Raw genomic sequence first — 27946 nt, 5'->3', positions numbered from 1 at the left:
AAACTCTAAGACTTACTTTGAAACATGTGCGTGCAAGGATTTGTTTGTGGTTATAAAAGTCTGGATTTGCTGCATGTATATGAAAGGGAAATGTGCATGTGCTGTATATTATGTTTTTTTTTAGCAGAAGATGAAGTTTATGTGCAAGAGAAATTTCCCTCAGAACAGTAAAGTTAATCTTCTCTTCTCTGGAAATAGAAGACAGAATAAATGGTAAATGGTTTTGTATTTATAAAGAGGTTTTCTAGTCTTGATGACCACGCAAAGCTCTTTACAGTACAGTTTTACATTCACCCATTCACACACACATTCATACAGTGCATCTATTCACAGCACTTTGTTTTTCTATGGGGGGCCATTTGGGGTTCAGCATCTTGCCCAAGGACACTTCGACATGCAGATGGTTCAGACTGGGGATCGAACTGGTGGTCGTCACCTTCAGGTTGGAGGACGACCACTACCCCCCCTCAGCCACAGTCCTTAATAAGAGATTAAAGAATCTCTCTTCAATACTTAAGCAATAGTGGTTATATGGTTTTTATTCACTGTGATGAACTTTGTTTTGAAACCAGAATGGACACATGGGAAGTCTGGGAGATCAAAACCATTCGACGAATCTATAAAAAATATATTTAGCTCTTAATCAGTTGAAATATTCATCAACTTTTTTTGTCCCTGCCAGGATCCTGTAGAATGACGCCTGGCATTTCAGTGATTTGATTGGTCAGTAGTTGGATTGTTCTTGGTGATGTGAGAACTGAACCAGCTTTGTAGCCCTGAAAACCCAGGATTGAACGTGAAGTTACCTCGCTAACTTAAATAATCCTGCTTCGTAGAATGTCCCAGGACAAATGCCTCCATAAAACTGAATGTCTAAAATAAATCTTCTCTCTTTGCGGCTCCACAATCTGAGGAAAGAGCTGATTTATGCTCCGAAACATCTCATCATCAGCTTGGATGCCAGGAAGTTCCCCTAGGAGATTGTTGTAAGATATAAATGGTACATTCTGTCGCAAAATATGATTATTATCTTTATAAATACTCACTCATTTTGTTCATCCTCCTCTTGGATTTTGTGCTCCACAGCCTGAAGAGCTGCAGCCAAGGAGGCGCTGGTCTCCTCCATACGATGCTGAGCCCCCTCCTCCTCCTGCTCCGCTCCCATCGCTTGACTCTCCACCTCCTCTCTCGCTCCTTCTTCCCTCAAGGGCGTCTCCTCCACCTCCCTCTGTCTCTCTTCCTCTGCTCTCTTCCTCTCCTCCTCCTGCTCTTTGTACCTCTTAAGCTCCCTCTCTCGGCTCCGCTCTTCCTCCTCCCGCTTCCTCTCCTCTTCCCTCTTCCTCTCCTCCTCCTCCTGTACTCCCATCAAGTCGATGGAGAGCCCGGCGATGGAGGAGCGTGGAGGTTTGACGGGGTGTGGTGACGGGGTGGAGGGACTCTGGGCCGGAGAGGGGGATGCAAGAGGGAGGCCTGGAGAGAGGGATGAGCCGGAGGTGGTGTCGGGAGCTGGAAGTGGGGCAGCGGAGAGCGGAGAGGAGGGTTTGGGGGCCGGGGTGGGGCTGGTGGCCGCAGAGCCCGGGCTCATGGTCGCCGAGGCTACTATTGCTTTGCCGGGTTTGGGTGCTGTTGGGGGGCCGCGGGGCTTTGGAGACACCGGAGGAGGAACTCGCTTCGGCTCTGGTCAGGGAGGCAGAGAGATGGTGCTGTTAGATATTTCATATAACCCTGTTCTATGTAGCAGCTTAGACTTCTTTCTATCTTTCTAACAATTCCAGAAATCCCTGTCTGTCTTTAACTTACATCTCAAGAAGTGTTCATCTTCTCAGCTTCACACTGAGGAAATGGAGTGTCAAATTTGCTGCGATTTGGAAACACGATATGTTCAATATTCAGGGTTTTGTGAACTGAGCCGATGTTTACTTGCTGCAGGTCACTTTCATGATTTCAGAAAGAAAAGCTGCAACCAGCTTCACCACCGGCCAAATAAACAACCCATTCCCAATGGGCAGGATAGTAAAGCGCACTGCACCAGTACTTTTTGTATTGTAGTAATGCACTTGTGTGTTTCAGTAACAAAGCAGTGCTCTCACTTCACCTCCGCAAAATAACTTACGATTTCCCCCCTGTCTATTTGTTATTTGTCAGAAGGATTACGCAAAAACTAGTGGACTAATTTCCATGAAACTTGGTCGGATGATGGGACATGTGCCAAGAAAGAATTCATTAAATTTGGTGTTTTTTGGAAGTTTTATAACATTTTCACAAAGTTCTCAGTAAATAATTCATGATTCTGATTCTGATGATGATGATGATGATGATGAAAGAAGCATCTGCTCTGTCCAACATAAACTCAATGACTAAATGAGAGTTTTGACTCTGTGTGTGTGTGTGTGTGTGTGTGTGTATATGTGTGTGTGTGTCTCACCAGGACTCTGTGCCTTCTCAGCGTGATCAGGTCCGGGTATGGGGACTCTGCGTGATGGTGTTGGGGGTTCAGCTTGTGTCTTTCTCAGTGTGACTGTGGATGGTTTGGGGGAGACCGCCGGCTTTAGAGACTTCCTGGCCTCCATCCACTCACAGCTCTCACTGTTGGGCTCCGTCCTATCAGAGACCTGAGACGCGGGCCTCTGCCTCAGGACCACGCCGCCGTTCTGCTGCACCTGGCCTCCATTTTTCCGGCTAACATCGACGTGACTGCTCGGAGAGTCCGATTGGTTATTGCTTTTAACGGCATTTTCCTTATGCTCGGACTTGCGTGGTCTCCTGCGTATGGTTTCTGACCCGGTTGCCTCTGATGCTGGAGCTTTAGAGTCTGTTGACGGGGGATGCGGCTTCCTACGGAGTGTCACGGTGCCGTCTGTGATCTCCGGTGCTGAGGAGACCACGGTGGATCGGGGCCTGGGCTCTGGACGCGGCTGGGCTGCTTGCCGTGGTACCAGGTCAGCTTCATCACCAGGGATACCCTCCGGTCCACAGATGGTCCTGCGGCGACTCAGGGCATCGTCCTCCTCGGATCCAAGGCCTCCTGCGTGTGCCTGGCGACGGAGCACAGGCGGACTCACCTGAGGATCACACGATTGTTACACATGGATAATTTGCAGTAAAATTATGGTAAACACTTCTCAGTCCCTGACACACACCTGTAGGTAACTGTTGCTGCTTCCCAGATTCTTCGGCAGGGTTTTGGCTCCACCCACCATGGAGGTTTCCAGCATGGCAGCCAGGCTGCGAACACTCCCCGAAGCCCCCTCTGACCTCTCCAGGCCTCCTGACTCCTGAGCCCTTAAAGCTGATCCCAGGCCGCCGCAGTCACTGGCCCGCCGCTCTCGATAGGTTGGCAGCCCCAGCAGCCCCTCCCCCTGCCCCTCCCCTTCCCCGTCACCCCCTGTAATGGAGGAACAGGAGCGTTTAGGTGGCGTCGGGGGCCGACCTTTCCGACGGGGGCGGAGGGTGACAGATGATTGGCTGCGGTTGACCGTGACGTCATTGGAGGCAGCAGTACGGGCGGAGCTGCTGCGGCACACGGTGGCGTATCTGGAGTCCGATTCTGAGCCAATGAGACTGTGAGTTCTCTGTCGCTCCTCCTCCTCACTGGGCAGCCGAAGCAGCGGCACTGAAGAATCTACAGCAGCCACCTGGGTGGAGGGGCGCGGCCGAGCCCTTGGGGAGGCCTGCTGGGTTCGGGCATGTTGGGGGGTCTGTGGTGGAGTTTGGGGAGGGGTCTGTGCTTGCTTGAGACCTGGACGAGGTTTGGCCAGTGGGCTCGGGGCCCCGTCCCTCTGCTTCCTGGCCTCCCTCCGTGGCTCTGAGCTGTCGCTGCCTCCCGGGCTGGACGGAGGCGTGGAGGGACTCTGAGGAGGCTCAGAACCACTTTCTCCTTTCTGCAGCTCCTTCAGTCTACTCACGCCAAGCATCAGCTTCTTCTGATGGCCTGAGGGGGGCAGTGGTGTGGAGGAGAAGAACACAGGATGTTAAAAACATATTTGCACCTTCTATAAAAGCTTTATTTGGTTGATGGAAAACACTCGGCTATCACCATACTCCTTTGTAGTGTACCAGTACTAACCAAAGTACTTCACACTACAAGTCGGCCATTACGGGCAATTCAGGGTTCAGTATCTTGCTCAAGGTCACTTCAGCCTGCAGACTAGGCGACCCAGGGATCAAACCAACAACCTGCTGGTCAGTGGACAACCCACTACCTGATCCACAATTCGTGAGTTTTGACGACTCTGCTTGAAAAGCATCAGAAGCTCATTACCTCCAGTTGCTTTGTTATCTGTGACTCACCGAGCTTAGTGATGCCGATCTCCTGCAGATCTTCCAGGCTGATGTCAGAGATGAAGTCAGTGTTTTCATATCCATTCTGCACCAGAACCTGGTAGTACTGACTGAGACCCAGGTGAGACAGCCACTCTGCCAGATTGGCCTGAAAAAACAAAACACACACACACACAGTGAAACACAAAAAATGGGCACACGATGTAAAAAAGCCCACAAAATACAGAATAGTGTCTTACAGGCTTGTGGTCCGGCAGCCAGTCGGTAAACGGCAGCTTGCTGATCTCTGACGTTAACTTTTTCCGATGTCCAGGCTTCATGACCCCGATCCCCGTCAGGTCCTTCAACGCAAAGCACATTTAGTCCCATCAGGAGGTCAACACAGCAACAGTAGGTGTTATTTTTTTATGTAAACCAATTTATGCCGGCTTTTGACATTTGTACGTGAGCTGTGTGTGATTTGCCTTCCGGAATAGTTTAGCTTTGAAGTGTCCCCCCCCAACCCTCAGGGGGGGGTTCACGTCATACCACTGTGTCTGCTTCAGTACACACAGACACACACAAACAAACACATACACACAAACACATGCACAGGAGACACACTCAAGGACAAACACAGAGTAGCGTTTACAGCACGGGCTGGAACACGTGGCCATGTGTGAACACAGGTATGTAAATGAAGCAGACGGAGAATGAGTGGTGACTGGTTGAGGCTCAGGACTCACACCGGGGGGGGTCAGGTGACAGAGACAGGAGGGTTCATGATGACATCGTCCAGGTCAGTGGGGAGCTGATTTGATCTGGGCGGAGCCTTGACAGACAAGGGGCGGGGCGTGAGGGGGTCAAGGGTCATGACCTTACCTCGGGGGTCATGCAGCTAATGGTGTCTAGATCATATCCCGCGGTGAGGAAGTGGGTGGTGTAGAACTGCAGCTGAAACTCACCCAGCCACGCCACTACTGCCTGCTTCTAGAACACAGAACACAGAACGGTACTGCCGGCTCCTAGAAGAGCCCACGAGGTTCTTCTAGAGCACAGAACACACACACACCTGCTCTAGAACACAGTGCAGCAGCCGGAGAGCAAACTGTCTGGAAAACAGCAGGGAAGCATTCTGCAGTTATTCCAGAGTTTAACCCTGCTCTACAACAAAATCTAGAAAGTGTTTACAAATAGTAGAATAATAGAATAACAGAGATCCAGCTCATCTTTAACTTACAGAACAATGAAACTGTAACACTGCACAATGCCAACAGACACAAGTTCTACAGATACTGCCTTCATTAATGCTCAGACTGCCACTACACAGTAAGGAATACTAAAGGTTTGTATAAATAGCAAGACACATACTGGAGAATGAAATAATTAAATGACAATAAATCATGAACCCATTTATCACAGTGATAAGCAGCCATGCAGATTTATTTGCATAAGCTTTGAGATCTCTACCACTGAGACTGGAGGTTAATGGAGTTTCATTCAAGGTGCTCAAAGCATTAAAATATTCTACTTGAGAATGATCAGAGCGATATACCAAATGTTATATTTATTTGGTTGATAATATATACACAATGTATATATATAGAAGTCAGTCTGACACTTTTACATGTGGACAGAAGGAGCTGGGGAGTGAAAATCTGATACAAGCCAACTATTATTCACTAACATCCTATAATCTGGACTGTTTCACTTGTATTCAACAGCTTAATACTGACGGTAAAACTAGAGTGAAGTGTTCATAGCAGCGGTTGTGAAGCCTGAGGTTTCAGTTTATGGAAGGAATTTATTTTCTCACTGATTTGAACACCGCAGATAAACATCCATTGACCTGTATCGTGTGTAGTGGAGGTGGAAACCACAGTGTGGAAGATCTCATGATGATTGCAAACTAGAATGTGATGCTAAACCCGCGCTGTATTCTGCCTTAAATCAATATGTGCAACACTGTTAAAATGTTTAAGTATCACAACAAACTTAAGAATTATCTAATGAAATGGAAACGTATATGTATTTCCAAATTGTATGTTTATTTCCCACAGCTTGTTTTAAGAGATGAGAGGGATGAATACATTGAATAATAATAAAACATCGGTAAGGCCCCTGTTAAATTGTAAGAACTGATCATAATACATATATATCATTTTTGTAGGCATATGTGTGGTGGTGTATTATTTGTGTTTCCTGCTTTCTGGATCATTTTGTCAACTGTGTTTACGAGTTAAAACCTTTTGATACTTAACAAAGTGTCACATATTGGATATTAAAGACAAGCCGCAGCGTGGTTGTAGCGTCTCTGACTTCATCTCTAGTTGTGAATGACTGTCAGAGAGTGTTGAATGGAAACGATGACGACCGACTAAGAACTGCTTCTGCTTCCATATCGTAACCCTGCGTCCACACATACAGAGTTTAAGCCTCAGCTTCACAGGACACAGGGTGCTGCTGGCAGGTTCTAGAGCACAGCGGGGGGGTGGGGGGGGGGGGGGGGGGACAGAAGGCAAGACAGCAACGGACTCGTGTCTGTCGCTCTGCCTGTCTCCATGGCAACACACTTTCTCATGCTCCATCGTCAGGGTGTCGTCTGTTCAGGTGCAGGACAACACCCCCCCCCCTGCCTGAAACCCCACCCGTGTGGATGACGTGCTCTCAACCCAAAGGGCCGGTTGAGAGGAAACAAGAAGCAACAGCAGAGAGAGGAGTCCACAGAGGAAACCAATCTGCCATCCAAAAACTCACTTTCCCATCATCCTCCTCTGCCTTCCGCTCAAACGGCCGCTGTTCGAGAACTGTGCAGCTGGAGGAGCCTTGAAGTGAACAGAGGAGACAATGAAAGAAAGAGGAGGAGACAACAGTGACATGTGTTATATTTCTTATTATAGGACAATTCAGGTGATTCACTTGTTGCACTTCAAATCTTATATTTTCAGATTTCAGATTTTCAGCCCTCAGTAAGATCCAGGCAGCAACACGTGATTGTCCATAATCTTTAACTTCTTATAAATGCTGCCAAGCCTGGAGATGGTGTTGTCTTGCTGATTAAATCTTTCATAATAATGTGGAAACAGCTTTAGAGCTTTGCTAGCTGTTTCCCAACATGTCACTTAGACAGATTAGACAGCAGCAGATTACAGCAGATTAAAAATATGCTCATGACGGTGCTTTGAAATTATTTTATTTTAAAAGTGCGATAAGTGAATCAACAAAACCCAAACTGCAACACCTTATAATCGCCCATACAATAAACTGTATTCGTATATAAATACATTGAAACTCTGTGTTTTATTGACATCTTATAACTGTATGACCTTTTGTAGGCCCTGATTTCAGCTGCTTGCAGTAATTTAAACTTCTTATTACCCTGTGAGAATTTAAAGTTACTAGTCAAACCTGATACAATACAATAACTGAGTGCTTTTCATCCCCCCCCCCCCCCGTTAATATCATCCTATTTGCCTTTTTCTTTGTTGGATTATTTAGATTTTGTTGCTGTGTGTGTTTAGGCAAATTACTTCACTTCTATTCTGCTTATTATAAGAACATCTCTGTTGCAAATACATACAAATGAATTAGTTTGAGAACATAAAACAACATGTCCCAAGCAAGTGCGACCTGTCCCCGGCTGTTTAGAGCTACTGTTGTATGACTGCTTTATTTGACCAGTCAGCAGCAGAGCAAACCTTTAACTCCAGTAAAAAATGTCTCTTTGAATAAAGACATTGCCTCTCTGTGGTGTGTCTCTATGTGGTGTGTGGGTGAGTGTGTGTGTGTGTGTGTGTGTGTGTGTGTGTGTGTGTGTGTGCTTACTCGCTGACTGCTCAACAGACTGCGACTGCTCCAGGAGATGCTCCTTGGCTTTAACCGACTGGGCAAGCACAGTGGCCAGGAGCTGGGAACACGACAACACACAAAAATACGCTCATACACACAATTATACACCAGGGTACACACGCACAAACGCACACTCAAGCATAATCACTCGAAACCCAGAAGTGCCTTGTGACTCAGCCGGTTTGCACATGCAACAGACCGACTCTGGCTTGTGACCCTCTTCCTGTGGCAGCTCCTGCAATTTACTAAAACTGGCATCGCGGAAATACCTCCACCAAGGCCCAAGAGTCCCCTTGTGACAACACATTTAATTTCACTAGATTGTTCTCTGAGAGATTAAATGAAATTGTAGGAAATGTCCTGAATGTGCCCCGAGATCCAGATATATTTAGGGAACTGCTATCTGAGTGTGAGCGATTTGGTGCAGCTCGATTGAATTTAAGGGGACGGCTGGGACGTGGTGGACTGGGCTCTCCTCGGTGCCACGAGACACACATGGAACAGTTATTTTGAGGCATAAAACTAAATTTAGAATGCCCTAAAGACCACAGACTTGATTTCATAGATTATAAAATGAAACAACACAAGACAATCGAAGAAAACCTGCAAATCAACAATCCACCAAACAACCCTTGTTTCTATCACTTGACTATTTTTGACCCGAGCTGGCAAGTGTGTGATGTTCATTTGTTTTTCAAAATGTGTAACCACAGCCTTCATGCAGCTGGTCTCCTGCGGAACAGAAAGAGATTCTGATCCCTCCAACGGAAAAAAACAAACCGAGCAGGAAACAGAGTTGTGGTTAACTTAGAGCTTGTGTTTGTTTCTTTTGTTGTTTCCCAGAAACGATGTGCTTGATGTTTTGTACAATTCCAGTAGCAACCTGAGGTGCACGTCTATGCATCGAGATGAATACGAGGCCTCTCTTACCTTTACCCCCTCAGCCTGTGCGTGCAGGCCCGGAGCGTTGAGGCCGTGTGTGTTGACTCCTGTTGTCGACTGGGTGCAGGGATGTGGACTCGGTGCAGGGGTGGTGAGAACGTGTGTGTTTCCAGAGCTCTGCAAGCTGGTTGATGACCGGATACTGCCGAGACTGCCCACGCTGCCACTGCGCTCGCCACCTCCACACGCAGACACACACATTTCAGCATCGTTCCTCAAATACGCAGTTTCACATTCTAACCAACTTAAAGAGGAATAAACAGTTTTACCTGCCAGAGGTCTACGCAGCACCCAGATGTCCTCACTGGTGCTGCTCTGGTGTCCCAGGGTTGGAGAACCTTGAGGACTCGGCTCTGCAGTCCGAGAACCTGTCACACACACACACACACACACACACACACACACACACACACAATTTGTTATGGCCTGACAATTTGTCCAATCTGTTCTTCCAGGACAAAAATGCAGCGACTAATTAACTTATTTGATGATATGTGCATTGAAATTTCATGTATAAATGTGTTTAACACTATAATAAACACCATCAAGCAAACAGGCTCACAAAGATACACTCACTCACCTGTGCTGTCATGAAAACATTAGTCAAACTAGGTTGCAACACCTATTAACTGTTTTACATTTTTCATTTCACTTTTTACTTCACTTTTTATATCTTTTATCTATTATATATATTTTATTTAGATATGTTCATGTCTAAATAAATGTTACTTTGTATAAATATTAGAAAAAGGGAGTAAATAAGAAGTAAATAGTGAGTAAATATATATGGTTTCTTTTTATTGCTTTTCTTGTGTGTTGTATTTATTGTGTTTGTATGTTTTTATGTTCTGTGTTCGTTGTATGCACCAATAACCAGAGCAAATTCCTCGTAGGTGTAAACCTACTTGGCAATAAATACATTCTGATTCTGATTTTGATTAGTGCTTATAATTTTAAGACTTGTGAAACTCTACAGATCCTGAGGCAGGTTCATTTTCATTTGCTTGCACAAGACTAACAAATTCAGTGACGCTCAAAATACCTTGACCTTATTTGAAACATCATCCATACTCTTCTTCAGGCAAAATTATAGAAAAATAGGTATAAAGTGGTAAGAAAAATGCTTCTCAATATGTGAACCATGCCTTTACTTTGAGTATTTGAGTTTAAAAAGTCAGTTCACACAAAGTGCAATGAAGCTTTGCTATAACAATGGGAGGGTAATGAGATTTCTTTCAGGGTAATATCCGTAAAGACATATAATTTAAAATAAATGAAAGCAAACAGAATTATATTTTGGTAAATTAGAAAAATACCTGGTGGAAAATAGTTCCTAATGAATTAAATTGCAAGTGGAAATTTATCTGCACCACAATGAATGAGTGGGGAAATGTCTTTAGTGAACTGATCCTTAAATACAGAACATATTCAGATGCCCCTTTTGATGTTACATATTCAATAAAAAATCATAAATGTGTATATTTATGTGTGCAGTGAAGTGCTGGAACAAACAGATGTAATAGAGATAATATATTCTATATGTGGTCTGGTGAAACAGTGTAGAAAGGATGCTTATCTATGATTCAGAGTGCTACTACAGTATGTACCTGTCTGACTCTGCTGCTCCTGAGAAGTGGAGAGAGGAGGAGGAGGAGGAGGGGGAGGAGGAGGAGGAGGAATGGACAGTTGAGGAGAGGACAGAGAAGGAGGAGAGATGGGAAGAGGAACGTACCCGAATGAGGAGAACCGAGGGGGGGACTGTGCATTGGTGTGAGTGATGGGAGGGGAGGGCAGATGCAGGGGGAGGACCTTGGTGGGGGGGTATGAGTGCCCGTTGAGCGAGGCAATGGGACAGGGGTTGGGCCTGCGGAGCAGGAGGGTGTGGCACTGCAGGGAGGGGGAGTTGCCTGGACATGAGCCAGGAGGAGGGAGGTGCAAAACAACAACAACAACAACTGATCAGTCAACTTGAAACAAAACAAATCTAATCAGATAAATAATCAAATCAAATAAATAATAACTGATTGAAATCAAAATATGAAGAAAAATAATCCATCCATATATCCACAGGGAATATATCTTTATAAATTAAAATATAATATCATTACGGCAATAAAACAAACAATATTGAAAAAAAGCATCACAATCTAGTGGAGCAGGCAGGATAGATTTATAAGGGAGGGGGTGACAGAGGGAGGGAGGAGGGTCAACAGCCAATAGGGGGAAGAATCTGATCAATGGAGATGATTGACAGGTTGGGAAAACAGATGGGCGGCCTTAGAGGGGGGGGGCCGATGATGCTGCAGCTATCTACGACTAATGATCGGCTATAGCTACAGACCAGCTGCTGAACTCACACACATGCGAAAGCCGCGCACACACACACACACACTCACGCAACCTCCCACCCGCACACAAACACACACAGCTGTGATGTGGGTGGTCACCTGCCCTCTTGATGACTTCCACCATGTTGGAGGGAAAGTAGCCCACGCGGTCGTTTCCTGTGCGGTTGTCGTGAATGCAGCCCTTCCACCGCCCGTCAGAGTGCTGCTCCAGGACCTGCCAGCGCAACACAAACTCAGATTACAAAGAGCATGAGCTGCACACGGCTCGGACACATGTATCTGGATTGGGTTCCACTAGCATTGCTCGGATTGTGTGAAGTCCTTTCTGCGTTGATAGTAGTCTAGATCAGAGGTCTTCAACGTTCTTCAGGCCAAGGCTAGGACCCCCAAACTGACGGAGAGATGGATCAGGGACCCCCTACTATATACATTGTATAAAATTGTGTTTTATATTAAAGTGGGCCTAGTACCATGTATAAACATAGCTGACCTGTTATTGTGCATTCAATACTAAGCTATTCAAATAATACACAGGTTAATATATTCAAGTTTTTATTTTAAACATGTGGAAGGTATAGGAGCTGCAGTGTTTGCATTGCTGACTGACACATAACGTCTTCTGCCTCCATTTATCCGCTCGCTACAATAAGTTGGATTCATGTTAATGTGTGTTTAAAGACATTTAAATTTGGGGGAAAACAATAAGGTTGGACCAAAAATTACAAATTTTAAAAATATAAAAAATTGTCTAATCAACCAAAGATTTCAGGACCCACTGCAGTACCTCCACGGACTCCCTAGGGGTCGCGGACCCCCTGTTGAAGACCTCTGGCCTAGATTATTACATCACATCTGAAGAAGTTGTCCCAGTCGCTTCAATTCTATTGGATTTGGTTTCAACTCCCTGAGACTCCAACACTCAAGGACTCACCCCAGTTCACCCTCCACCTCCATCGTGAGTAGAAAATGAGCGAACTTGAATTTTTCAGTGAACTATCCCTTTAAGACTTTAGTAAAAAGCTACAGGTAACAACAATGTTAAAAAAGGTACTAAATCTAAGTACATCTACAGTTAACTAAAAGGAATTAGTTCTGCACGAAAACAGAGTACAGGTTCAGAAATGTCTTATATGTACCGTGATAATATCCCCGGCTTTAATGTTGAGGCTGGTTAGGTCGTAGTTGTTGCAGTAATCCTTCAGTGCTCGCACTTGCATTGCAGCCGAAGCATCTACGAGATAAGAAGTCAGAGCGAGCAGCTCAGATGAATGAGGTTAAAAGAGGTGGACAGGAGCACAGCAGAGGTTTTCAGTACGGCAGAGCAGAAATGAGGCGATGAAAAGAAGAGCAACGAGGGAGAAGAGGTGTGAAGATCGATACACTATGCCTCAGCAGTATTTCTAATAGGCGTATTTTGTGCATAAATACAATTCAATCATGAAAACTTCTACCTCAACACTTTTCTTGGTGTATTCACTATTTGCATCTATGCATCAAGAATGGAAATATACCACACTGTGTTAAATATATGCATAGTACTTCCAAAAATATTCACCCAATATGTCATACTGATTGTGTGTGATTGTGTGGTTATGCACTTGTGTACCCACCTCTCAGTAGTTGCTTGATCTCTCGGCTGGCCTGTGTGGTGGTGAACTGGTTCACGATGTCCAGCGCGGTTTGACTCAGAGTGTTTCTCACTCCGGCACTGATGCCGCTCTGGATGGAGGTGGAGGAGACATGACAAATCTAAATACAGAATTATGAGAGCAGGGGTTCTGGAGCAATTGTGGCATTGCTATTTTAGGTCAATTTGGGACTTTGTGGTTTTTTATGTGTCTCTTTGTGGTAGTTTTGCATCGCTCTATGTTAATTTTATGTAACTATTTGTTAATTTTGTGAATGTTTAGTGTCTCTATGTGATCCGTCTTTGTTTCCTATTGGCTATTTTCACTCCTTATTGTCACTTTGTATCTCTAAATGTTCATTTTATTAGGCGTCCCTTTGTAGCAATTTAACATCCATTTGTCGTCATTATTTTTTCTCCTTGTTGTGGATTTGCATCTCTTTATGGTCATTTGGTGTCTTCTTACTGCAGCTCCACAGTAAGACATATTAACAGTCACTTCACACAGAGGCTCTGGCCCGAGGGCCCTGAGCCTGGGTCTGGTGGAAGCTGTTTGATAATCCACCCATGATTCTCTGTCAGTCTGGCTGTGTGGACCTGTCTGCTGCTAACATTTGTTGTGTGTCCTGCCTCAGCAATAACTTCAAAACATGAAATACTCCAGGATGAGAGAGAAGATGGAGAACAGGCACTGATCAGACACAGGGTTAATCATCAGAAGTCTTATCCCACTGAAGAGGTAGAAATAGACTAAAGAAAAAATGAATGCTGGTTTGAAATATCGCACAATAGAAGAAAAGACTCTTACAGTTACAGCTTCATGTAACAAGTGGACGTCAAAGTGAATCACGCAGATCAGTCCAATGAAAGACTGAGGTGTAAAGAGAGGGACTGACAGACAGACTTACATCCAGCAGCAGGCGTACTACCTCCGTCTTCCCACAGAGGGCAGCCTGATGTAGGGCTGTGCCAGACTCGGACTGTCTGTTGATATCTATACCCGCCTGAATCAGCAATCTGCAGCACAAAATAATGAGGGTATAAACTTTTTTCATATGGAATCTTTTTTTAAACAAATGTATAAAATAATACAATCGAAGAAATTTCAAGACAAATTCAATAACAAGGCATACATCTCCCGACTGAAACAGATGTTTAAGCCACGGTGGTGACCCTGAGGTTAAGGTTAGACTAGATCAAGCATTCAGAGGGACATGTGACTGACTGACATACTGAGGGGGGGGGGGGGGGGGGGGGGGAGACTGAAAGGACACGTTTTTTCAGACCTTATGACATCAATATGTCCGTTCTTGGCAGCGAGATGCAGAGGTGACACTCCGTTGGGGTCGGAGGGTTTGGGCTCTATCATGGCTGCACACATGTTACTGCTGAGCAGGAGCTGCACCACCTTAATGACCAGAGAGACACACAGGATGAAATACACACCAGCTACAAGGACTCACTTTTATAAACAGGTCAGTAAGTACGCAAAGTAAACAACCACTCCTGAATGTGATCTCCAGCAAAGTTAGATTTAAAAAACTTTAAATTCAAATTTGCAAAAGTTGCAGCAGAAACTGTGGCTGCAGATTATTTGTGTGTTTTTTAATCAATATATATTTTTCTATTTATTAATTAATATTTCAATGAAATCAAACCTTTTTTGAATGTTTTTACTTATTGTTCAGGAATAGGCATTCAAGATATCTTCGCATCATCTGGATCTGCAGAAAAATATGTTGTTAATGTCTGAGAATGTCGACTCACTCCAACACGTCCAAATTCACAGGCGAGGTCCAATGGTGTTTTCCCAGCTGCATCTGAGATACACGGGTTGGACTGGTGTTGCAGCAACATCTCCGACTGTAACACACAGACACACACACACACACACACACACATACACGCACACACACACACACACACACACACATCTCACGTTATTCTGTGACTTGTAACAGCAATAAATCGTGTATGCATCATCAGGCAAACATAACACTCCACACTGTGTGGACACTTAACATCTCAAAATACACTCCTACAGTTTACAAACACACACACACACACACAGAGACACACACACACACACACACACACACACACTCAGTTACCCCATCATAGTGTCCATGCTGAGCTGACAGGTGGAGAGGGATCTGTCCTTCATCTGACTGTCCGTTGACTGACGACCCGGATTTCAGCAGCATTTTCATTGGTTCAGTCTTCCCCTGCCATGCAGCGTAATGCAGAGGACGCATCCCTACACACACACACACACACACACACACACACACACACACACACACACATTGTTCTCATTACAAATTTCTCTGGTGAGCCAATTATAGCTGAAGAGCTAATTAAACTCCAATTGCTGCCCTTGAAATTGAAAATAAACGTATAGACAGAGGTATAAACAGACTTTTAGACTTAAGACCCAAGTAGATATAAGCTTTAGTGTTAAATTTACAAGTTTTTTTTCAGTATTAGACTTTTGGACAGTGGGTTGGACATTCTTGGACGTCATCCTTGTCTCTGTTAAGTTCATATATACATTTTTGCGACTGTGTCACAATCTATAAACTAAATGTTTAATTAAAAACAATCAGTAGTTTAATTGATAATGACGATAATGGTTAGCTGTGACGTCTCTGTAATGTTTGTCTTTTTGCCGCAATAGATTTTGGCACAGACTCCCAGTGTCCCTCCTGTCTTATTGTGTTTGACACGCTCGTGACCTTTCGTGACCCTGGGCACACAGTGTTGCAAACATCATACTCTCGAGACGTCCAAGACAAAACGCTCTCAGAGAAAGGGCAAACACAAGGAAACCCCAATGAGTGGCTTAACTATACCTAAGAGAACGTTGCAGGGGACTGAACGGCTCAATCCTGGAGCCAGGCAGGAAATGCAACAAGATGCAAGCACACACAGCAGCATCGTCACCAGCTCCACAAACCACAAAACGTTAAGCACTTTGTCGCAGTGGCTGCAATGAAGAGGGAGCGTGCTTCTCGTGGCGGCGACCCAAGGCCCCCGGTCCTGATACCAGCGATGAGCCGCATTGTCGAGCTGACTAAAGAAGCCCCCCCCCACCCCCAGGTCCAGTTGGCATGAGAAAGTCCTGACTCATAAAAGAGGTACTGGCAGAAGAGAGAGGCGCAGCTGCTGCAGGGGCTGCAGAAGCTCAAGTCTGGGTGTATGAGGGGGATGTGAGGGCAAATGAAAAGAGCTTCCAGAAAGTGTTTCGGTGATTGGCTCAGACAAGGCATCCTGGAGTTCTGAAGTTTCAGTTGTTGAGATATTGTGAGTCATATGCCGTGGGAATGCCGTGGGAATGTCAGGATCAGTGTTTTATTTGGCAGGCAACACTGGTCGTGGACATTAATGAAGAGCAATGGGATCATGATCTGGTCATATTAGATATTTTGGCTCTGATAACTAATGCATTTCCCATGGAAGCTTGATATTCGCAGCTCAAATGATTCGCCTGGTTTTGGAAATTCCCTTAACTGTGTTCCCAGTTTACATAATGAGCCTTTGCAGAGTTTCCTGTTTATGATTTTTTGGGGAATGTTGAGGTCCAGGCCTGCAGGACGTGCACAGTTTTTGGCCGCGCATCTGACAAGTTTCTTTTAAACACAATAATGAGGCTTATAACCTTTCGGTTGATATGTGTAACATTTACCAGTTCACACATCCGGCTGATACGAAGAGGCATTCGTGTTAAGGGTCGTGTTTCTGTCAACCTGATTAACGAAAGACCAATATTCACACGCTTTATTCTCTGTTTTGGTCTCTACCAGCTCCCAGGGAATGATTTGACTGCAGCTTCTAAATATTCAACCAACTCCTTGTTGACTTTGTGTGTGTTAGGCACTGCCCAGCATTGTGTTTGAAGGGGGTAGACTGTCAAGGTGTCAGGTGCAGGTGTCATTATATAGCTCCTTCCATCAGCAGGAGCCAACCCAGACCATACCATCCTCGCTAGCCCCGCCCCCTCTGGAAACAGGAAGGCGAAACATGCCTGTGCTGCCGTCACATGTCCCCAAGTTTACATTTTGCAGCTTGACTGAAACTCTATACACCAAATTAAGCAAAAAATAATTTAATAAATCTAGAGCACTTCCCAGCACTTCCTACAGAGTGACACCACTGCTGATACAGGAAGTGTTGGGCAGTTTCCTCCTTTAACAAATGGTGCAAAGGTGAATTCAAAAGAAAAAGGGATTAATGAAAGATTGAACTTGCAAACCTGAACTAAACTTAACTATACTTTTCTGGTTTGATTTGCTTATTATAGTATAGTATAGTATATAGTATAGTATAGGGATAGTATGTCCTCTGACTAAAAAGGCCAATTGTTGTGTTCTCATCCACTTTGTCACAGAGAAGGTTAAAATCCAATTTAATTTTCTTTTCATGTGTCTCATGTTTCTCTTAGGTTTAATCGGAGGTCCTTTCAACACAAATGAGGATATGTTGACCTAAATCTACAATTTTTACAATGCAGATTTTAAAAATGTATGTTTGTAGAACTGAATATTTCGGAAACACGTGTCACATCTTACTTTGTGCATGCCCATTGCTGCTTGGTGTAATAATGCACCACAAACATTTAGCCATTTTATCGCGACCTACTGGCCCGGCATGCTTGTTTGTAGTGGTTTTGTGTTCTCATCCCGATGGGGACTTATAAAAAAATAAGTAAAATAAAATATCCGTTCATGAACAGTCATTTGATCCTTTGTTAATATAGACGTGTTGATTATAGCAGCATTGAAGTTCTTCCAGTGCTCAACCACGACCTTCAGTCAGCTCCTGAAACCATTGGAGGTTCCCACATCACGACAGGACCCGCTGCTCAGGATGCCTGCCAGGTGTGAGCCTATATTTAGAGACATACTGGGCACGACTGACTGGGAGACTAGAGAGATGCAGCACCACATCCTGCTGGGATTACATCTCCCATCTGCCCTGAGATTTGCTACTCTGGATTCTGCCAGTGTGGAACTGGGTTTATTTTCCTGTGAGAAAAGGGGAAATCAGGGCTGCTCCACTTCCACCTGGCTCTCCTTCCTGCAGCCCCCTCTATTGTCTATTGTTTGCTGTGCACACAAATCTGTCACCTCTCATAAACACTGCACACTACCCAGATTTGTTTTCATTGCATTTCCGAGCAAGCTCACCTTTTGTTACATAAGAGGGTATTATTGGTCACGCAGGGGAAAACCAGATGTATTTGTGTGGCTGTTTTTTTTATGATTGCTCTGTGGTCCAGCCCGTCTTGTGTGTCTGTGCCTGTTTCACAGTAACATCATGAATTGTGAGGACACTGACAAATGTGTGTCTTTACCTTTATTGTCTTTAATATCCACTGCAGCCTGGGCCTCCAGCAGCAGGGAGATCAGCTCCTTGTTGCCGCTCAGAGCAGCATGGTGAATCGGCGACAACCTTCACACAGACACAGATTATGCATTAAAAATACACATATTCATAAATGTGGTGTAAAACCAGTGGATAACTTTGCTGAAATAATCTTCAGCGTATACAGCAGCTCCGCCCCTCCGCTCTGTTTGAGCGACGGGAGGGGGCAAATGACCTACTTCCATTAATAAGCAATCTCTCTACCCCCGAGCTGAGCGTACTCACAGCGCGCCTGTGTGTGTGAGTGTGAGTGTGAGCGTGTGTGTGTGTCTAATGGATCCCTTGTGAATATTGAGGGCCAGGCCCCGGAGTCAAATCAACGAATCAACAGTCATTACACAAAGAGTTGGGTCCAATTATCTGATTCCAATCAACATAATAAAATGATCTTTGTAATCTGATGGAGCCGAACGCAGCATCATCGCAAACCAAGCATGTGCACACAGAAAAGGGCTCAACCAATGGCGGAGTCTAAAAATAGCCAGAATCCATAGTAGTCCATTCAGAGTTAATGCAGGAAACAGTTCTGAGCAAATTAAAAGCTGAGAAATGTTGGCTTTGCTCTAAGGTAGTAAGTCCGTGGATTCGGAGCTCCTCGGCTGGCTTCATGTTTCAAAGACCCGTTTAAGCAGCGGATGATGTGTATTGTGATATGGTAGATTCGGTTTATTGAGCGTAAACAGAGATTTCTTCCAGCCCGTCCCTGTCAGACTGACGATCAAAAACGTGGCTCGGCTGCAGGGAAAAGAAATCTCCTGGATTAATTGGAGTTTGGCTAGTTTTGAGGACGTTTCCTGTCTCGTGGATTAAATCTAACATCTCTGTTGGAGGGACGGGGGTTTTCTACACCGGTGGATCCCAAACCGACTGTTACTCGTAATCCTTTGAAATGAGTTGGCGTCTACTCGTGACCTTATCTCACCTCAGGTGGACGACAGTGGATGTGATCTGTCCCTTGATAACACAGACCAACCCATTTCTTTTCAGTCTCCGGTTTTATTTAAAGGATTTCTTTAGAGGCTGAGAATAAAAATATATTTATCAGTGATTCGTTTCCTACATCATTCAGTTTGGGAACCACTGCCTTTAACATTGTGTCCCACAAAACTCCATCATCAAATTGGAGCAAGTCTAATGCAATATTAGCTTAAGGATCCAGCTGCTGTGTTAATCAGAGTGTGTCACGAACACACAAATGTCCGGACCACATGGGCCAAGACGTCCAAGGTCGAGCGATCTAGCCAAATATGATATCACAATAAAATGTTCTTATCGGTTCATACTGATAATTATCACAATAAATGTCACGTTTCAATTTTTTTCTAAGTTAAAAGACCAATTTTTATTCCTAAGTGAAGGATTTAGTTTTAAACTTTATAAACATGACGACACTTCATAATCAGCTAAATATTTTATAAATCTGAAGTGGATCATTTTTATATTTTGATGTATTTTTAACCTTTGCTATATTGCTATTGATGAAAATTATACTATGATGATGATTGATAATGTTTCATTGCCCAGCTCTAATTGAACATGAATATAACTTAAATAACTTTGCAAATGACATTGTACTGCTAAAAGAATGGACCTCATAAAAGCTTTATAATCACTTATTTAGCAGAATTTATCAGAAATGCATTTGACTAAATAATGCAGCCCTTACATCCTCATAATGAATAATACAATCTAAAACGGACCTCGTGTTCAGTCTCACCGCAATAACAATGCAAACATGTGTAATCGAATTAGTAAAAACAATAACTCTGTCAGACAGAATGATTTGAAAGAGGATGCAGTGGAAAAAAAATAAGCCACAAAAGGAGCAGAGTAAAAGGATGTGGATTGACGGCAGGAGAACATGAAGCGTGTGCTGCTCCCTCACCCGTCTGCATCCTGGATGTTGACATTCACCCTCTTTGCTGCTCCAAGGAGCTCTGAAACAGAGAGAAGGAAACAGAGAGTGAGAGGATTAAGGGGGACTCACTAAACTGCTTCCAATCCAAATTTAAACCTCATCAGAATTCAGTGATTAATGTATTCTGTCCTTGTACTTTCACTTCCTGCACGGGGGGTTTGACAGCTATGCTTTTACACCTGTGAGCGCTCCTGAGCCACCCGCTGCCTTCAAACCGTTTCTTCACCACAACAACAAAAAAAGGTCAAGACGAAGTGACAAGGTAAAGGAGACAAAGAAAAATCTTCCAGGCAAACTCAACAGGAGAAGAACATTTGAGATAACAGCCGCAGAGGAAATATTAGAGTTGCATAGGAGAAATCTGAAAATCATTTGATGCTTAATTGAGATTTACTCCTGTAAACAAACCTGCATGAACAGCAAAAACATGAATGACTTTGATTTAACAGTTGTTTGATTCCCTTATTAAAACAGTCATCAGTATGTTTAAGAGATTAAGGAGGTTGACGTGAAACTACTTATTTTAAAGTAGAATTTCAGATGCATATAATCAAACAGTATTAATCTTGTCGACTAACTCTGAATAAAATAGAAGCTTTAGAATTTCTTGGGGTCTTGTGGACTTTCTTGCTCTTTTCTTTACATCTGCCTCAACCACTAAGTTTTCAAATTTCCGATTATTATAATTATTAGGATTCATGAGGCATTCTGTATTAAAATTCTCATTTGAACTCAGTCATCCAAGTATCTTTGTGCATAAAAATCACTTCAACAATTGGTTTAATATCAGATACATTTTTTAATTTATCAATGAATCAATTATCCATTGAACCGTTTGATCTCTGTCATACATTGTGTATATTTATACCTTGTTTGGATATATATATTTATATATATATATATATGTCTATGATTATGCAAACGTGCCTGTATTTGCATGTGATAACCTTGATCTTTGACTGAGGCGTCAGAAAGATGAAGACGCCAGACAACAGGCAGCAGAACGTGCACAACAACACATTACAACACACGCAGTCGGAAAAGGACACAGAGAAACCGGCTTGTTTGTCTCTCTTCCGCCAGTTTTTTTTTTTTTATGGTCAAACCCTCATAATCCAGAGGCCGTAATCTGTAGCTGTCCTGTAATCTGGGGAAAAGCTCCTCTTTCTCTCTGCAGCATCTCTCTACACGTCATCCCTTCATCCATCTCTCACACTCTAATTTCCCCCTGTAATTTGCTAAAGAGAGGGCGCTGATTGGTCGTTCGGCTCGTTTCTGTTTACACTCAGACATGGTTCCGCTGCGTGTGTGCGTGTCTGTGTGGACGTGTAGGTCCCCCCCCTATCTGTCTTGGATTAAAAAAAATAAGAACCATCCGTCCCTCCCCCGGCGGATGAATCTGTAAGCACTGATATGTGTGTCGGCATCAGACTGTCACCGAGCCACATGACACCAAACCTGCACACATGACAAAAACCAACACCCACAATTATTCCACTGTTTCCTTTTAGACGATCCTCCTTTTACTACGAGAAAGCAGGAGTGAGACATTATTTAATAATGCTCCCCTTCTGACCCAAAACCGTGATATGTATATTTAATGAAATCCGAGCTGAGGGAGGCAGCTGACAGAAACCAGCTCACTCTGCTCTTAGACGATTCATCCTTTCTTCTGGGGCGAGTCACAGTGATTCATGTCAGAACAGATTTTCACATTTAAAACTTGTGTTTATTTCATTCATACTAAGCACTGATTGTATCACTGCCTCAATGTGTTGCTTACAATTTCAGATTCATCTATTTTCCCTCTGAAAAGACCTGTTTGAAGCATTACCATAATGTTTATGTGATGGGGTTTGTATTTTTTTTTAAATAATTTTAGGCATAATACTGCAACTGAGCCCATGTTGCCATGGAAACTCCCAAATGTGCCATTCTCACAGACTGTCAATCACTTAGCAGTGAAAAACAATTTCCCTCGTGTTTTATCTGTTTAAAAAAATAGTTTGGACACGAAATCTCTTCATTCACCTTCGATTTGAAACCTTTCAAACTTGATATCAGGGAGAATTAAAAACAGGCTGTTAGCTTCTGGCTGTTAGCTACAGGCTGACGAAGCAGCCTCGAGTGGAACAGAGGATTCACAGATCTCACGGGAGGTGAGACGGGGGATTTTTCAAGGATTCTCATTACCAGACAGGTTCTTAGGTCCAGTTCCCATCACCTCCGACTTTGCCTGTCAACCTGCATTTAGAGTTTCAGGGAAACGTGTGGAATGGAAAAAAATGCACCATATGTTCTCACAGTTCTTTCTCCTGTTTTCAGACGAATACAGATATGTTGTTGAAGTTACTCAGGGTCACAGTACGCTAATAGTCAAGGAAAGGTATAAAGCTGTGGCTGTGGTAGAGCGGGTCGTAAACAAACCAGAAGGTAAGAGGTGCGATCCCCCGGCTCCTCCGTTCCGCAGGCCTAAGTGTTCTGGAGTAAGACTGAATGAAGTGCGATGTGATTTGTGGTGTAAAGTGCTTTGTGTGGTTGTGAAGACGGGAACATTCTCAATATAATGTGGTCTTCTGAACTTCTATTAATTTGTGGTAATGAAAATTTAGTAATTAAACTGCTGGTACACTAATGTTAATGCTTTCGTCAGTGGTGACTGTGACTTTTCATTTTCTCACAGTGAACCTCATGAAGCTTTACACAGACGTTAACTCAGAAGTGGGAACTGGAAAGGAGAGTCCCACTACAGGTGTGAACGATGACATGTTTGTCTACGTCATGGAAGTCTTCTGGAAGCTGGTGAAAGCAGAACTCAGGCAGCAGCTGATGATCCCTCACCAGTGTACATACTGTAATGAATATGTCATTTATCTGATGGACACCTTCATTGCCTTCCATCTCGTTCCAGTCCTGACGACGCGCTGAGGCGGCTGCTGCTCGTCTCTGAGCGTCGACGGACTGAAGCATTGTGTAAAACACTTAGTGCCCATTTCACTTGGTTGCAACATAAAAGAGATGCAATTACGATTAAAACACATTCTCCAAGATAAAGAGTTCCTCTTTCAACAGAGCTTAAGATAAGGAAACCATTACCAAATGGTTTAGCAATGTCCCCTTTCTTTTTTTTTAAACAGGCACTGGTTTCTAATGGCGTCTGTGTGAAGTGTCTCAATCCGTTTTTTTCAGACACCACCTGCGGGTGAGATCTGGAGACTTGGCCACAGAGTTTACCTGCAGGTCAGAAATAATACAAACAACGGCTGAATGTCCACAACATCAAGGCGAGGGCGGCGCCTGGGAGGCAGCAGGAGACGATGTATAAATCCCACTGATGAAAGCACAGTGGTTTTGATGGTTTTGGTTTTAGTTTTGTATTTATATAGAGCTTTTCTAGTCTTGATGACCACTCAAAGCGCTTTACAGTACAGTTTTACATTCACACACACATTCATACAGTGCATCTTTTCGCAGCACTTTGTTATTCTATGGGGGGGCCATTCGGGGTTCAGCATCTTGCCCAAGGACACTTCGGCATGCAGATGGGTCAGACTGGGGATCGAACCGCCGATCTTCAGGTGGGAGGACAACCACTCTATCCCTCAGCCACAGTCGCCCTCGACCCTGGTATTGACCCTCTTCACCAAAAGCTCTCGAATCTCATCTTCACGGTGGCGTATTTGTATATATATATTTTTGTCAGTTATAAATCCATCACTGTAGGAAAGTGTCTTCAACACGCCCACTCACTCGCTGTGAATGGTCCTGCTGTTTTCTCACACGGGCTCAGTGTGAAATTTTACTACTGGCAGAAGAAATTCCGGAAAAGATCTGAAGGAACTGACTCTTAAATTTGTCTTCTCCCATAAAGCCCTTCCAGAAGATATCAGGGAAACGTTCAGCAGTTACACAGATGTGAGTCACGTGACAGACCGGTATTAGATAGCAAACTGGCATATTTAATAACCAATGGCTTTATTTATAAATTCATATGTTGTTTATTAATGCTTCATATATTAGTTATAAGTCATAAATGAAAAAACATGTTGGGTTGCCAGGTTGTGGGGGAAATCCTGCTCCAGCATGTCCCTGTGGTTTTCCTCCATGGCTCCTGTTTGACCCTTTGGGAAATCTTTTATTACCAGCGTATTCCCAGATTTGATGGATTGTTGTCGGGACCATTTATCAATAATTTTTCAACATTTATGGGGCGCTGATTAACATTTGCTGACAGCTTGAGAGAGCCATTACACACACGACTGAGAGTGAAGAACATGGTGCCCTTTGTCATTGACTTCCTTACTTTTGTAAGTTCAAATTTAATGGTTTCGGTGATGAATTTATGTGTTAGTGAAATGTCATGTTGAATCTGGCAACCCAGGAGTTATCACCTCCACCGAGGAGGTTTGGATTGTGCCCCTTTAGATTAGATCGTTTGTTTGTTTGGACGGAACATGGGCCTAAAGGAATCCTCAGGTTTTTACAATGATTTGGGAAAAAATTGAATTTTTTGTTCACTTACTTTATCATTGATAATGTGTTTTTTTTTTAACATCATCACACATTCCCCAGGGAATTCATGCATCTTGATGAAAGCAATCTGGCACATTTATGAGCTTATGAAATTTGTTGCAGCTTGATTGACTTTAAGGGGACAGATGGACTCTTGTAATATAATATAATACAATATGTAACTTCTCAATCAAAACAACAACAAGATGCTGTGGCGCAGCGTGGGATCATGGGAGTTGCTGTCTTTATCACCATTGCCGCAGAACATCTGATGAAAATCTAGCTGACGCAACTCAGTCGTAAATCATGGTCACAGATAAAGATATTAAAAATGCAGCAAACCGCATTGAATAACCGTGAGCCATTACAAGTGACAAACAACAAGTGACCAATACAAACAGCCGTGCTTTTCCTTCATCAAGCGTTGCTCAACACAGAAGTTAAAGCAGATGTGACGCTATTAAAAGGCGTTGATGAAACGTTCTATTACCTGTGGATTTCTAATATATAACACATGAATTGTTGTTATATCTCTAACCTGATCTGTTTGGCATCAGTAAACAATTTAACCATCGATAAAGCCTCTGTGGTTTGTGTGTTACGTCTGCCTGTCAACCACTTCAGTCCCGTTAATGTTTTTCATTGAATTGTGACATTTTGTTCAAAGCGACTAAACAACTACAAGACCTCCCCGTCACCTGCTACACTGCTGCTCCAGCTCCATTAAAATACTGTTAGGAATACAAACCCAGGCAGCCGCCACATGACTAACACCTCATGTGTCAAGTGTATTTCTGTGCATGCTCTCCTGCGACTTGTGTGTGTGTGTGTCTGTTTGTGTGTATGTGTGTGTGTGTATGTGTCAGTGTGTGTAGACAGCGTTTATCCAGCAGAGAAACCTGGCTTCCTGCTTAAATATTCCAACACGTACCTGGATACACACACACACACACACACACACAAGCACACACACACACACACACACTTTCTCTAACTCACCCTTTAACCTCTCCCCATCACTTCCTGTCTCTTTATCTTCCCACACCCATATCTCAGTGTGTCCCCCCCCCCCCCCCCCTCCTGTCCTGCGCTCCTCTCTCTCTCGTTCCTCACCCTCGTCTCCCTCATCCTCACCCTGGCCCTCCACCCCCCCCCCCCCCCCCTCCCCCTTTTCTCTTTTGTCAGTGTGCAGTGGACTGAGCGCTCAGAGCTGATCTGTTCTGGCATTTGAGGAGAAGCATTTTTCTTTTCCATGGCACTGCTGGAATGTTCAGAGACAAACACGAGAGGAGAGGATGGAGAGACTTTATAGCTTGAGAGAGGAAGAGGAGGAGGAGAGCTGCAGAGGTGAGAGGGGAGGTGCAAATGAGGTAAGGAGATGGGGAGAGGAGAGGAGAGTGTGAATCGTATTAGGGAGGAGGGCATATAGGAAGTAAGGAGAGGAAACTGGAGGAAAAGAAAGGGGATGTGATCGAAGAGGAGGAGAGGAGTGTAAACAGAAAGAAGGGAGAGAGGACGAGAACAAGAGGAGAGGAGGAGGTAGAGACAGAGGATGAGAGGAGAGGAGGCCTTGTGGTGAAATGGAGGAGGAGGAGAGCGGTTTCTAGGCTGTAATTGAAATCTAATTATCACCTCAAGTCCCAGCTGACTCCACGTCAAACACACGTGCACGTGCACAAGCTCGAGCGCCGCCACGCATGTGCACGCGTGTGCACCGGCAGACAGTCATCACATTATTACCACCAACATCTGGCTTCTTCACACACCAATAATCCCCCTGTCCCGAGAGCAGGGTAGGACCTTCCACCCATCTCTCTCTCTCTCTCTCTCTCTCTCTCCCACACACACACAACTCAAACACACACTCACTAATACACACATCCTCCCTGGCGTGCTCGCCCTGTGCATCCCCGCACACTTGGGCTCCACACAACTGCGGTGAATTGTGGGAAATGGGGTGACAAGCATTCCTAATTTCCAATTACATTTTGCTGACTGCTCTCACACACGTGCAACGTCATCACTATCACACTCTCAACGTCATAGCACACAAACAAACACGCGCACACACGCACTTTCCCTGTCGTCAAATTGTCTCTGTCTTATTAACCGTTCAGATGTTGATGAAAAGGCGTCAGCACGTAGAGATATGTAGATACAGTTCAGAGAGAGAGAGGGAGGAGGAGAGAGAGATGGAGACACATGCAGTGCACCATTTAGGCTGAATGGCATCACATCAGGTTTAAGCTGCACTGTCCTGACCTGGTAACGTGTGTGTGTGCGCGTGTGCGTGCCTGCACTCCTGCACATCATGAGTGTGTGTGTGTGTGTGTGTGTGTGTGTGTGTGTGTGTGTGTGTGTGTGTGTGTGTGTGTGTGTGTGTGTCAGGAGGATGGACATATACTGACTGGCTTTCCCCGGCCGTGGTCTCTGTAGGAGCCGCTGAGCTGTCAGCAAGTCCTCGGTCTTCACGGCCTGGAGCAGCTCCTGGTCCTTCCCCATGTCCCCTCCGTCCCGCCGCAGTCCCGCTCCCTGGTCCCGCTCTCTTCCTCTGAGCGACCCTCTCTCCTCCGTTAATCCGCTGCTACATCCTGCCGCCGCTCCGGGGCCGGGCCTCCCGCTGGAGCTGAGGTGCGGAGGGGACGGGATGCTGCTGCCCGGGGGACCGAGGGGGGATGCTCCGATTCGGCCAGGAGGTCCAGCGCACGGCGTCCCGCCTCTGTGTCCCTCCGCCCGGTGCCGCACCGACCAGCGACCGCTCCTCGCGCCCTGCCGGGATGATGCTGTGGAGCAGATTCCACGGATCCGATCCGCGTGACGGTTTCACCGGGTCCTACGTGCGTTCCGTTCCGCTCCGTGCGCGAGAAGAGGAGAGAGAAGGATGGAGCTCGAGCGCCCTCCTACATGTTGGGTCAAATCTGAAATCTCACGAGCGCTCAGACTGCCGCCGCGGACCAGCTCGCGCCAGCTCCAGAGCGCGTGCACGCACACACACACAGTCACAGTCACACACAAACACAAGCACACAAGCTTGAACGTTCACGCTCAAACACACACACATACACT

General features: G+C 44.7%; 1 protein-coding gene across 2 annotated transcripts in view; it reads right to left on the bottom strand.

Annotated features, from left to right (window-relative positions):
• si:dkeyp-9d4.3 (caskin-1) overlaps nt 1–27407 on the bottom strand; it is a 31898-nt gene extending 4491 nt beyond the window's left edge. The window contains exons 1-21 of one of the 2 annotated variants that reach the window (XM_053417712.1): nt 27289–27407; nt 20336–20387; nt 18380–18477; nt 15138–15283; nt 14794–14889; nt 14313–14434; nt 13935–14043; nt 13010–13118; nt 12536–12630; nt 11499–11613; nt 10659–10958; nt 9321–9419; nt 9040–9230; nt 8086–8167; nt 7018–7085; nt 5143–5250; nt 4521–4622; nt 4291–4429; nt 3141–3931; nt 2426–3062; nt 1047–1677 (exon numbers count right to left, since the gene is read on the bottom strand). In XM_053417712.1, the coding sequence (XP_053273687.1) occupies nt 1047–1677; nt 2426–3062; nt 3141–3931; nt 4291–4429; nt 4521–4622; nt 5143–5250; nt 7018–7085; nt 8086–8167; nt 9040–9230; nt 9321–9419; nt 10659–10958; nt 11499–11613; nt 12536–12630; nt 13010–13118; nt 13935–14043; nt 14313–14434; nt 14794–14889; nt 15138–15283; nt 18380–18477; nt 20336–20387; nt 27289–27382 (4184 nt within the window). In that variant the 5' untranslated portion in view covers nt 27383–27407. The remainder of the gene's footprint in view (nt 1–1046; nt 1678–2425; nt 3063–3140; nt 3932–4290; nt 4430–4520; nt 4623–5142; nt 5251–7017; nt 7086–8085; nt 8168–9039; nt 9231–9320; nt 9420–10658; nt 10959–11498; nt 11614–12535; nt 12631–13009; nt 13119–13934; nt 14044–14312; nt 14435–14793; nt 14890–15137; nt 15284–18379; nt 18478–20335; nt 20388–27288) is intronic. The other variant, XM_053417713.1, reaches the window with a different exon arrangement.
• Nucleotides 27408–27946: the final 539 nt, after the last annotated feature.

The sequence above is a fragment of the Pleuronectes platessa genome, chromosome 3, assembly GCF_947347685.1.
Source record: "Pleuronectes platessa chromosome 3, fPlePla1.1, whole genome shotgun sequence".
Lineage (NCBI taxonomy): Eukaryota > Metazoa > Chordata > Actinopteri > Pleuronectiformes > Pleuronectidae > Pleuronectes > Pleuronectes platessa.
Note: the sequence above shows the minus strand (reverse complement) of the source record. Positions and strands in the feature narration are given on the sequence as shown.